This window comes from Sardina pilchardus, chromosome 4 (assembly GCF_963854185.1).
Source record: "Sardina pilchardus chromosome 4, fSarPil1.1, whole genome shotgun sequence".
Lineage (NCBI taxonomy): Eukaryota > Metazoa > Chordata > Actinopteri > Clupeiformes > Clupeidae > Sardina > Sardina pilchardus.
Window position 1 is genome coordinate 39,675,758 of NC_084997.1, and position 13,230 is coordinate 39,688,987.

At 39.9% G+C, this 13,230-nt stretch overlaps 1 protein-coding gene across 3 annotated transcripts in view; it reads left to right on the top strand.

Annotated features, from left to right (window-relative positions):
* LOC134079226 (interleukin-1 receptor type 1-like) overlaps positions 1 to 12,137 on the top strand; it is a 37,151-nt gene extending 25,014 nt beyond the window's left edge. Inside the window, exons 10-13 of one of the 3 annotated variants that reach the window (XM_062535448.1) lie at positions 4,010 to 4,150; positions 8,996 to 9,148; positions 9,536 to 9,552; positions 9,970 to 10,132. In XM_062535448.1, the coding sequence (XP_062391432.1) occupies positions 4,010 to 4,150; positions 8,996 to 9,148; positions 9,536 to 9,552; positions 9,970 to 9,999 (341 nt within the window). In that variant the 3' untranslated portion in view covers positions 10,000 to 10,132. Of the gene's footprint in view, positions 1 to 4,009; positions 4,151 to 8,995; positions 9,149 to 9,535; positions 9,553 to 9,969 lie in introns of all 3 variants that reach the window. The other 2 variants (XM_062535447.1, XM_062535446.1) reach the window with 2 other exon arrangements.
* Positions 12,138 to 13,230: the final 1,093 nt, after the last annotated feature.

Sequence of the window (13,230 nt, forward strand, 5' to 3'; positions counted from 1 at the left end):
GTCACATACAGCACATGTAATATAATAGGGGGCGATAATGGGTCACATACAGCACATGTAATATAATAGGGGGCGATAATGGGTGAATATTACACATACAGTACATGTAATATATTAGGGGGCGATAATGGGTCACATACAGTACATGTAATATATAGGGGGCGATAATGGGTGAATATTACACATACAGTACATGTAATATAATAGGGGCGATAATGGGTGAATATTACACATACAGCACATGTAATATAATAGGGGGCGATAATGGGTGAATATTACACATACAGCACATGTAATATATTAGGGGGCGATAATGGGTGAATATTACACATACAGCACATGTAATATATTAGGGGGCGATAATGGGTGAATATTACACATACAGCACATGTAATATAATAGGGGCGATAATGGGTCACATACAGCACATGTAATATAATAGGGGGCGATAATGGGTCACATACAGTACATGTAATATAATAGGGGGCGATAATGGGTCACATACAGTACATGTAATATAATAGGGGGCGATAATGGGTCACATACAGTACATGTAATATAATAGGGGGCGATAATGGGTCACATACAGCACATGTAATATAATAGGGGCGATAATGGGTCACATACAGCACATGTAATATAATAGGGGGCGATAATGGGTGAATATTACACATACAGCACATGTAATATAATAGGGGGCGATAATGGGTGAATATTACACATACAGCACATGTAATATAATAGGGGGCGATAATGGGTGAATATTACACATACAGCACATGTAATATAATAGGGGGCGATAATGGGTGAATATTACACATACAGTACATGTAATATAATAGGGGGCGATACACATACAGTACATGTAATATAATAGGGGGCGATAATGTGTTACATGTAATATAATAGGGGGCGATAATGTGTTACATGTTATATAATAGGGGGCGATAATGTGTTACATGTAATATAATAGGGGGCGATACACATACAGCACATGTAATATAATAGGGGGCGATACACATACAGCACATGTAATATAATAGGGGCGATAATGGGTCACATACAGCACATGTAATATAATAGGGGCGATAATGGGTCACATACAGCACATGTAATATAATAGGGGGCGATAATGGGTCACATACAGCACATGTAATATAATAGGGGCGATAATGGGTCACATACAGTACATGTAATATATTAGGGGGTGATAATGGGTCACATACAGTACATGTAATATAATAGGGGGCGATAATGGGTCACATACAGTACATGTAATATAATAGGGGGCGATAATGGGTCACATACAGCACATGTAATATAATAGGGGGCGATAATGGGTCACATACAGCACATGTAATATAATAGGGGGCGATAATGGGTGAATATTAACACATACAGTACATGTAATATAATAGGGGGCGATAATGGGTCACATACAGCACATGTAATATAATAGGGGGCGATAATGGGTCACATACAGCACATGTAATATAATAGGGGCGATAATGGGTCACATACAGCACATGTAATATAATAGGGGGCGATAATGGGTCACATACAGCACATGTAATATAATAGGGGCGATAATGGGTGAATATTAACACATACAGCACATGTAATATAATAGGGGGCGATAATGGGTCACATACAGCACATGTAATATAATAGGGGGCGATAATGGGTCACATACAGCACATGTAATATAATAGGGGCGATAATGGGTCACATACAGCACATGTAATATAATAGGGGCGATAATGGGTCAAATACAGCACATGTAATATAATAGGGGCGATAATGGGTCACATACAGTACATGTAATATAATAGGGGCGATAATGGGTCACATACAGCACATGTAATATAATAGGGGCGATAATGGGTCACATACAGCACATGTAATATAATAGGGGCGATAATGGGTGAATATTACACATACAGCACATGTAATATAATAGGGGCGATAATGGGTCACATACAGCACATGTAATATAATAGGGGGCGATAATGGGTCACATACAGCACATGTAATATAATAGGGGGCGATAATGGGTGAATATTACACATACAGTACATGTAATATAATAGGGGGCGATAATGGGTGAATATTACACATACAGTACATGTAATATAATAGGGGCGATAATGGGTCACATACAGCACATGTAATATAATAGGGGGCGATAATGGGTCACATACAGCACATGTAATATAATAGGGGGCGATAATGGGTGAATATTAACACATACAGTACATGTAATATAATAGGGGGCGATAATGGGTCACATACAGCACATGTAATATAATAGGGGGCGATAATGGGTCACATACAGCACATGTAATATAATAGGGGGCGATAATGGGTCACATACAGCACATGTAATATAATAGGGGCGATAATGGGTCACATACAGCACATGTAATATAATAGGGGGCGATAATGGGTCACATACAGCACATGTAATATAATAGGGGCGATAATGGGTGAATATTAACACATACAGCACATGTAATATAATAGGGGGCGATAATGGGTCACATACAGCACATGTAATATAATAGGGGGCGATAATGGGTCACATACTGCACATGTAATATAATAGGGGCGATAATGGGTCACATACAGCACATGTAATATAATAGGGGCGATAATGGGTCACATACAGCACATGTAATATAATAGGGGCGATAATGGGTCACATACAGCACATGTAATATAATAGGGGCGATAATGGATGAATATTAACACATACAGCACATGTAATATAATAGGGGGCGATAATGGGTCACATACAGCACATGTAATATAATAGGGGCGATAATGGGTCACATACAGCACATGTAATATAATAGGGGCGATAATGGGTCACATACAGTACATGTAATATAATAGGGGCGATAATGGGTCACATACAGCACATGTAATATAATAGGGGCGATAATGGGTCACATACAGCACATGTAATATAATAGGGGCGATAATGGGTGAATATTACACATACAGCACATGTAATATAATAGGGGCGATAATGGGTCACATACAGCACATGTAATATAATAGGGGCGATAATGGGTCACATACAGCACATGTAATATAATAGGGGGCGATAATGGGTGAATATTACACATACAGTACATGTAATATAATAGGGGGCGATAATGGGTGAATATTACACATACAGTACATGTAATATAATAGGGGCGATAATGGGTCACATACAGCACATGTAATATAATAGGGGGCGATAATGGGTCACATACAGCACATGTAATATAATAGGGGGCGATAATGGGTGAATATTACACATACAGTACATGTAATATAATAGGGGCGATAATGGGTCACATACAGCACATGTAATATAATAGGGGGCGATAATGGGTCACATACAGCACATGTAATATCATAGGGGCGATAATGGGTGAATATTATCACATACAGTACATGTAATATAATAGGGGGCGATAATGGGTCACATACAGCACATGTAATATAATAGGGGCGATAATGGGTCACATACAGCACATGTAATATAATAGGGGTGATAATGGGTCACATACAGCACATGTAATATAATAGGGGCGATAATGGGTCACATACAGCACATGTAATATAATAGGGGCGATAATGGGTCACATACAGCACATGTAATATAATAGGGGTGATAATGGGTCACATACAGCACATGTAATATAATAGGGGTGATAATGGGTGAATATTACACATACAGCACATGTAATATAATAGGGGTGATAATGGGTGAATATTACACATACAGCACATGTAATATAATAGGGGTGATAATGGGTGAATATTACACATACAGCACATGTAATATAATAGGGGCGATAATGGGTGTCATTATTGTGATACACACAACCTCAACTATACACACAAACACACGTGCACGCACACACACATCCACACACGCGCGCACACACACTACATATATCTTCCTCATGGTCAGTCCCCCACCAATGGTGTGTTGTGTCTCTGGTGTGTGTAGCCAATCAGGAGGCGTTTTACTGCCTGGTGGGGCTGGCGGTGAGCTGTGGGCTGCTGCTGGTGTGTGTGTATCTCTGCTGGCGCTGCAGAGTGGAGCTGGTGCTGCTGTACCGCTCACTATGCCCTCTACGCAAACAATACGGTGAGATATACACACACACACACACACACACGCACACACAGTTATACTGCTCACTATGCCCTCTACGCAAACAATACGGTGAGATACACACACACACACACACACACACACACACACACACACACACACACACAGTTATACCGCTCACTATGCCCCCTACACAAACAATACGGTGAGATATACACACACACACACAGTTATACCGCTCACTATGCCCCCTACACACCCATACACAAAATAAATATATTGGCCATATATTTTCAAGATTGTATGTTAATATATGTCAGAATATATTTTGAAATATATTTCTGAAATGTATTTTGAAATACATTTAAATATAGGGTGAAAATACATTTTATATATTTCTGAAATATATTTTGAAATACATTTACGTATAGGGTGAAAATACATTTTATATATTTCTGAAATATATTTGGAAATACATTTAAATAGAGTGAAAATACATGTAAATACATTTCTGAAATATATTTTGAAATACATTTAATATATTTCTGAAATATATTTTGAAATACATTTAAATATAGGGTTAAATACATGTAAATACATTTCTGAAATATATTATGAAATACATTTACATATAGGGTGAAATACATTTAATATATTTCTGAAATATATTTTGAAATACATTTAAATATATTCTGAAATATATGGCAAAATATGTTTCCAAATATATTACAATATATGTTGAAATGTGTTTAAAAAATATGGTGAAATGTTCTATTTTTAAAATATAAGTGTGTATGGCCAAGTATACTTGCACATACAATGGATTTGGTCTCTGCATGAATTAATGAGATGTAGCACACAGTAGCACACATTAACCCACAGAGTGAGCTACCTTGCTTGATCTGGGATTGAACCGGCAACCTTTTGGTTACATGTCTGAATCCCTAACCAGTAGGCCACAGCAGTCTTACTGAATATGTTGTGATATTTAACTTATATTTGACATACATTCGTCAAATATATGTCAAGTACAGTGGCTATAGTAAGTATTCATACCCATGCTAAAGTTGACTAAAAAGAGGAATATAAAATCATCTTTTGAGAATTGATTGTAATGCCTTAATTCAAAAAATGAGTAAAAATCAAACCGCTAAGGACACTAATTTTCTGTGATTGAAGAATGTATCGTAAATAGATAAATGTTCTTCCTTAAATACAGGGAGCATAAGTAATTGACCCCTATGTTAAATTCCCATAGGAGCAGGAGGATTTTTTTATATGTTTTTATTTTTAAAGGCCAGCTATTTCATGGATCCAGGATATTATGCATCCTGATAAAGTTCCCTTGGCCTTTGGAATTAAAATAGCCCCACATCATCACATACCCTTCACCATAGCTAGAGATAGGCATGGTGCTTTTTCCAGTTAGCCTATTAGCCTGTTTGATGCTCATTGAGCTCAATGCAAATCAAACAGGCTAATAGGCTAACTGGAAAAAGCACCATGCCATGGAAATTAAAATCAATTTTCAAAAGATGATTTTATATTCCTCTTTTTAGTCAACTTTAGCATGGGGTGCCAACAATTTCAACCATGACTGTATGTGCCAACCTAGTAAAAGACTATTCAACGAAGTTGTCGTCAGTTGAAGCAAAGAAAGGCTACACTATTGACTATTAATGGTCAGGGGGCTAATAATTTTGAACATGTCAATTCTTGCTTTTCTTGTCAAAAATCAGAGCATGAGTAAAAAATGATTATCAAACTTTGTGGGCATACTGTCTTTGCTCTTTTGTAATCATATAACGGCACATTTCTGGAAATGGTCATTTTCATGTATAAATAAAGGATTATGTCTCACAAGGGGGGCTAATAATTTTGGGCTTAACTGTATGTTACAATACATGTTATATATATTTTTATATTACAACCTCATTCTCTGAATCAAATTATCAAATGCCTGAGTACATTTATTGAATTAATCTCCGTTTTTGTAAAACCATAGCTTTCACCTAAGTAGGTGCATTTTACAAAACTCATTAACCTGTTTTGCAAAACTCTAAACACATGTTCATTATAATGCACTTCTTAATTATTGATAACCAAACAACTCAGAAAGTGAACACAATTAGAGCACAGTTGTCCCCATTTGAACACTACCACTCAAAATTGATAACACTTGTGTCTAATGATGTGACAACCAATATAAGTCAGTACAGAATTTACAGTAAACAGGAGTTTCAATGAACAGAAACCAGAGACGTATGGGGCAAGTGTGTGTTAGAGGTGGTATACAAGGAAGAGGAGGGGGGCAGGTAGGAGGAAGGGGAGGAAGAGGAAGACAAAGAGTCCCAATACAGTAAATGATGACAGTATGCCTGGCCCAATACAGTACACACATCACAACACATTCAGCAAGACTGCTGTGGCCCATGTGTGCTACATCTCACTAATTCATGCAGAGACCAAATTCATTGTATGTGCAAGTATAATTGGCCATACACACTTATATTTAAAAAAAAAATAGAACATTTCACCATATTTTTTGAACACATTTCAACATATATTGTAATATATTTGAAAACATATTTCACCATACATTTCTAGCCTGACGACGTCATACTCAATTCTTATCAGAATATGAGTCTGAAACTGCTCCATTCAGCCATGATTATGGGGCGTGATTCAACCGATACAGGGCGGGGGAAGCTCTGCACTCATTGGACAGACCAAACCAAACAGAACAAGTTATTGCGCTGTCAGTATCTATCTTGTACACCTGATAGCGAAATGTAAGACAACGAAATATGTAGCAGGGTAGGCTATATGGAAAACATTTCCCCTCCTTCGTTTTTAAAAATAATTTCTTCAACTGTACAAACATGCAATGAACAGCTGGGGAAGTGTGTCGTTAACCCAACGAGCAAACACATTTCAAACAAACGGGAACAACATCACGCAAACATGCTGTTTTAACTTGGTGAAAGTGAAACTGAAGTTTTCCCACATATCCACGTTGGTCCAAGTGTTCAGAAATAGTTGTGTGATCCGTGATAAAACCTCAGTTTCCATAGCTAAGCTAAACGAAAGGCCAAACTGCATGAAAAAAATATGCATTCATAGCCATAGCGTTTCTATTGCAATCAAAATCAACCTAAGCCAACACGGTCTCACACCCAAATCGTCGAACAAGGACGCATGCAGCCGTGAACGTCACTGCTGATCATCTGTCAATCATCACGTAAAGCCCGCCCTGACAATTTGATTGGTCCGAACAGACCTCTATTTCGAATAGTAGCAGCCGAACGGAGAAGTGCCAGACCGAAGTTCCCTGCAGAAAAAGGATGTAGGTGGGGATAAACTTTGGTCTGGCATTCAGGCTAATATATTTCACCCTATATTTAAATGTATTTAGAAAGATATTTCACCCTATATTCAAATGTATTTTCACCCTATATTTAAATGTATTTTAAAATATATGTCACCCTTTATTTTAGTAAATTTTCACCCTATATTTACATGTATTTCAAAATATATTTCAAAATGTATTTCAAAATATATTTCAAAAATGTATTTCAAATTATATTTCAAAAATGCATTTCAAAATATATTTCACCCTATATTTGAATGTGTTCAACTTATATTATAAATGTATTTAGAAATATATTTCAAAATATATTCTGACATATATTAACATACAATCTTGAGAATATATGCCCAATACATTTATTTTGTGTATGGGTACAGCGGTATGCAATTAAACATATATTTCACCTGTTAAAAATCGCAAATATATGTCAAATATAAGTGAATTTATATCACAATATATTTCAAATATATTTCAGAATATGTTGTTATAAGCTGTCTGAAAGACAAATATATTGTAATATATTCAACATATATTTCATACACCCAAAAATATATTAAAATATATTTATTTTGTGTATGGGCAAACAATACGGTGAGATATACACACACACACACACACACACAGTTATACCGCTCACTATGCCCCCTACACAAACAATACGGTGAGATATACACACACACACACACACAGACACAGTTATACCGCTCACTCTGCCCTCTACACAAACAATACGGTGAGATATACACACACACACACACACACACACACACAGTTATACCGCTCACTATGCCCCCTACACAAACAATACAGTGAGATATACACACACACAGTCATACCGCTCACTCTGCCCTGTACACAAACAATATGGTGAGATATACACACACACACACACACACACACAGAGTCATACCACTCACTCTGCCCTGTACACAAACAATACGGTGAGATACACACACACACACACACACACACACACTGTTATATCAGTCACTCTCTGCCCTGTGCACAAACAATACCATGACACACATACAGTGCAGCCGTGGTGTACTGGTTAGGGCTTTGAGTTTGTAACTGGAGGGTTGCAGGTTCGATCCCCGACCAGTCCACGGCTGAAGTGCCCTTGAGCAAGGCACCTAACCCCTCACACACACACACACACACACTTGAGCAAGGCACCTAACCCCTCACACACACACACACACTTGAGCAGGGCATCTAACCCCTCACTGCTCCCCGAGCGCCGCTGGTTGGGCAGGCAGCTCACTGCTCTGAGTTAATGTGTGCTTCACCTCACTGTGTGTTCACTGTGTGCGTTCACTAATTTAGTTAAATTGGGTTAAATGCAGAGACCGAATTTCCCTCAAGGGATTAAAAAAGTATATATACTTATACACACACAAACACATGCACACACAGCATACAATACAGTGAAACACACACATTTAATATGTTTACCTTAGGGGGTTGTGTGTGTACTTACATTCTTTCATCCTCTCTCTCTCCCCTAGATGGTAAGCTTTATGATGCGTATGTTAGTTACCCAAGTGGGAACAGCGTTTCCATGGCAATGACCTTTGCTCTTCGGGTTCTCCCCGAGGTTCTGGAGAGTAACTATGGTTACAAACTCTTCATCAGAGGCAGAGATGACCTCCCAGGTGAAGGTGAGTTCATGCGCTTACACACACACACACACACACACACACTCTCCGTCTGGTGTCACTGGGTCCCCTCGCCCAGGACACATTACCAGACAGGGACAACAGTTCCCCATGTGTCTAGTAGTTTGGGTCTCACACACAAACACACACACACACACACACACACACACACACACACACACACACGTGTCTTGTAGTTTGGGTCAGTTGCCAAATCCAGTTAGTATTTATGGTATTGTTGCTTTATTTATTCATGCATTGACTTGTTTAGTGTGTTGATTGTTGATAGTGCTTGTGGTCTCTCAGTCACAGTAACTTGTAACTAGTAACACAGCGCTGTCTAGAGGCAGACTGTGGCATTGCACTCACATGTCTGCCATGTTATTTCAGAAGTACCATCTGTGAAGGTTTGTTGAGTTTCATCTTGAATCTACACACACACACACACACACACACACACACACACCTGAAGGGTTTACCCCATTACATATGTCAGAATGTCTAACTGGTGATTGGCTGGCACACCAGAGCTGTCGGAGCAGCTGATTGGCTGGAATTGCAGGCGAGGGAAGCTGATTGGCTGCGTTTGCTAAAGTGAGCTTCTGATTGGCCAGTAGAGAAGGAGAGCGCTTCTGATTGGCCAGTAGAGAAGGAGAGCGCTTCTGATTGGCTTTGGTACTGCAGAAGGATATGAACTGCTGCATGATTGGCTGTTTGCAGGGTGGGGGCGTTTCATTGGCTAATTTGCATGGCGGAGCTACAGCAGGCCGTGGAATGAGGAAGTGTTTTAATTCATTTCCTGTCTTTCCCATCATCCTTTGCAGCTGTGTGTGATGTCATCGACAAGGCTCTAGCGAAGAGTCGCCGACTCCTCATCGTGCTGGATGGAACACCGATGGACACACACACGGACACACACACGCATACACACACGCAAACACACACGCAAACACACACGCAGACACACACACCTGTGCATACAGAAACAATCCCACTTACAGATGCACACACACAGACAAATATACAATGGGACACACACACACACCAGGAAAGAGCACCATTTACATTTCCACACACACACACAGACATGCAGTCAAGCACACACACACAGTGGGCCCCTCACACAGACACAGACACACACACACACACACACACCCCGCCGCAGTGGGCCCCAGAGCATGTGTGTTTGGCCCCTCACACAGACACACACACACACACACACACACACCCCCCGCCGCAGTGGGCCCCAGAGCATGTGTGTCTGGCCCCTCACACAGACACACACACACACACACCCCCCCCGCCGCAGTGGGCCCCAGAGCATGTGTGTGTGGAGCGGGCGCTCGGTCAGTATGAGGCGCTGGTCAACTCTGGACTCAAGGTGCTCATCGTCCAGACGGGGGAGGGGGGGGAAGGGGAGGGGGAGGGGGGGTCCAGCCTAGCCCCCCCACTGCAGCTCCTCACACGGTCCAGACGCCCGCTCCGCTGGCACACACACACACACACGCACACGCACACGCACACACACACACACTCGCCAGCTCAGCAACGCTTCTGGAAGGAACTGAGATATCGCATGCCAGCACCACGAAGGGCAGTCTCTGAAAACTCACACGCACACTCCACTGCTGTCTGACACACAATCACACACACACACACTCTCACACACACACACACACTTACAATACCTCTTTGTCTGAATCACTCACAGTAACACACACACATATTGGCCCTCATTTATCAACCAAGCGTAGAAACCAGCGTACATCTGAGCGCAGAAATCATCTTACGACGGGGCTCACGTGTGATTCATCAAACTTTCGTATCACTCCAATTCCAGCGTAAGAATAAACGTGTATTGAAAAATGTGGCAGCTGGAAACAAGCGTGATTTAAATATCACGCCCCTATATATGCTTGTTTAAATGGCCTTAGAATTTAGAATTTATGACATGAAGGTGCATTATACGTCCAAAAAAGATCATTTGTGATCTCAAGCCACAGTGATGTCCAGCTGAACCTTGTTCATTTTGACAGCTAGAAGTGTCATCAAGGAAGGCGGGAAACTAGAGTGATTTAAGCGCAACAGACTTTATTTTCGCAGAGAGAACGCATCATACTATAAATACATTCATTACAAAACCATACGACACTGAAATTTGCCCTTTGAAAATAATTGAAAATATATAATTCATGAATGTTGCATTTGCCAAAGAGAAAGTAATCATCTCATATGGCTATGTTATCATAAGCCATCAAATGTGTCAATAATAGGCTAGGCTACATTACAGCAAATAGGCTGCACATGTACAGGAAAGGTGTTATGTCCGAGATAGTCCATGAATTCAACTCTTCAACTTTCTAATCCACCGCCGATTTACTGCTGCACTGTGCTATGCCGCCCGAAAAACTTCCATACACGACTTGAGACTAGATGTGAGATTTGAGCGTAGCCACCGATCACGTTCACATTGAAGAATGCCACGCTTTGCGTAGAAACAAGTGTACGCCTGTCGTACACCTGTTTTTGGTCGAACGCCCGTTTCATAAATGAGGGCCAGTGTGTGTATTTCAGATGTCTGTAAGGGTTTTTGATCAGATATTCAGATGTTTAAGTGTTTTTATCATGACGTTTGTAAGTGTTTTTATCGTGGTGTTTATAAGTGTTTTTATCATGGCGTTTTTGCGTGTTTTTATTCATCATTGTATTTGACGTGTGTTAGCACACAATGAAAGAACATCTCTATTAATGTTTATGTTTGAATGGTACTCTTATGTTGTTTTTATTTACTATTAATGTTTATGTTTGAATGGTACTCTTATGTTGTTTTTATTTACTATTAATGTTTATGTTTGAATGGTACTCTTATGTTGTTTTTATTTACCTCATTCTAAACACTACCACCTCCTGGGGGTACAGAGGGGAGAACATGTATTTGTTACCATGCTAAAGTTGCCTAAAAAGAGGAATATAAAATCATCATTTGACAATTGATCTTAATGCCTTAATGAAAAAAAATGAGTAAAAATCAAACCGCTAAGGACTCCAATTAGCCTAACAGCCTGTTTGATTTGCATTGAGCTCAATGAGCATCAAACAGGCTAATAGGCCTACTGGACAAAACACCATGCCAATCTCTAGCTATGGTAAAGGGTATGTGATGATGTGGGGCTATTTTAATTCCAAAGGTCAAGGGAACTTGATCAGGATGCATAATATCCTGGATCGATGAAATAGCTGGCCTTTAAAAATAAAAACATATGTGAGTCAAGACAGGTGAGCGAATACTTTTGGCAATATACAGGGTGCCTTTCATTCAGCGTTTATACATCCTCCCTTCCTCCTCGGGCCTCACTGATCTACATAAAGAATGATGGGGCAGCAACAATGGGATAGTATATCCAGTTTTAGTTATAGATCGGTGGGAACGCCCCTCGAGGAATCGAGGAGAGATGTTGAGAGAGACCCATAGAGTTCTATGCAACGTCACAAAAGCATGCGCGCGCAACCAAGCGGCAGAAAGCACCATTAACAGCATAAAGCAGGGCTCACCATGAAAAGATTAAATGAATTTCAGTGCCGAAAACAGCACCATTCGAAATGACGATGGTTAGAGAATGTGCAGGAATGCATTTCTTTGCCAAAAACCACCAACACCGCCAAAAAGACGATGTTATATTAATAGTAAAAACAAACAAACAAACTCTGAAATAACATCTCAAGTCATCATTTAGACAGCAGTGGCATACAAAAAATGCAGATTGTAGCTTCCAGCAGCCGGTTATTAAGCTAACTTTATAACGTTGTGACGGGCCACCCGGCATCTTCTGCCCCAAGGCTAGTTTAGTTTTGTTGGTAAATGGTAAACTTGTGTAGGGTTCATTGGCAAAAACGCAGCGGCCATATTGTAGACATGACTTTGGACTGCAGCCCATAGATTTGAGCAGAGCAGAGCAGAGCAGAGCAGAGCACAGCAGCCTTATGGCTGAATCTCGTCCATATCAGGAGAAGATAAGCTTGATCGTTGTGGATTCATACTGTATGTAATTGTCAGGTTTTGTAAGAAGTTTGGACCCAGATGCAGA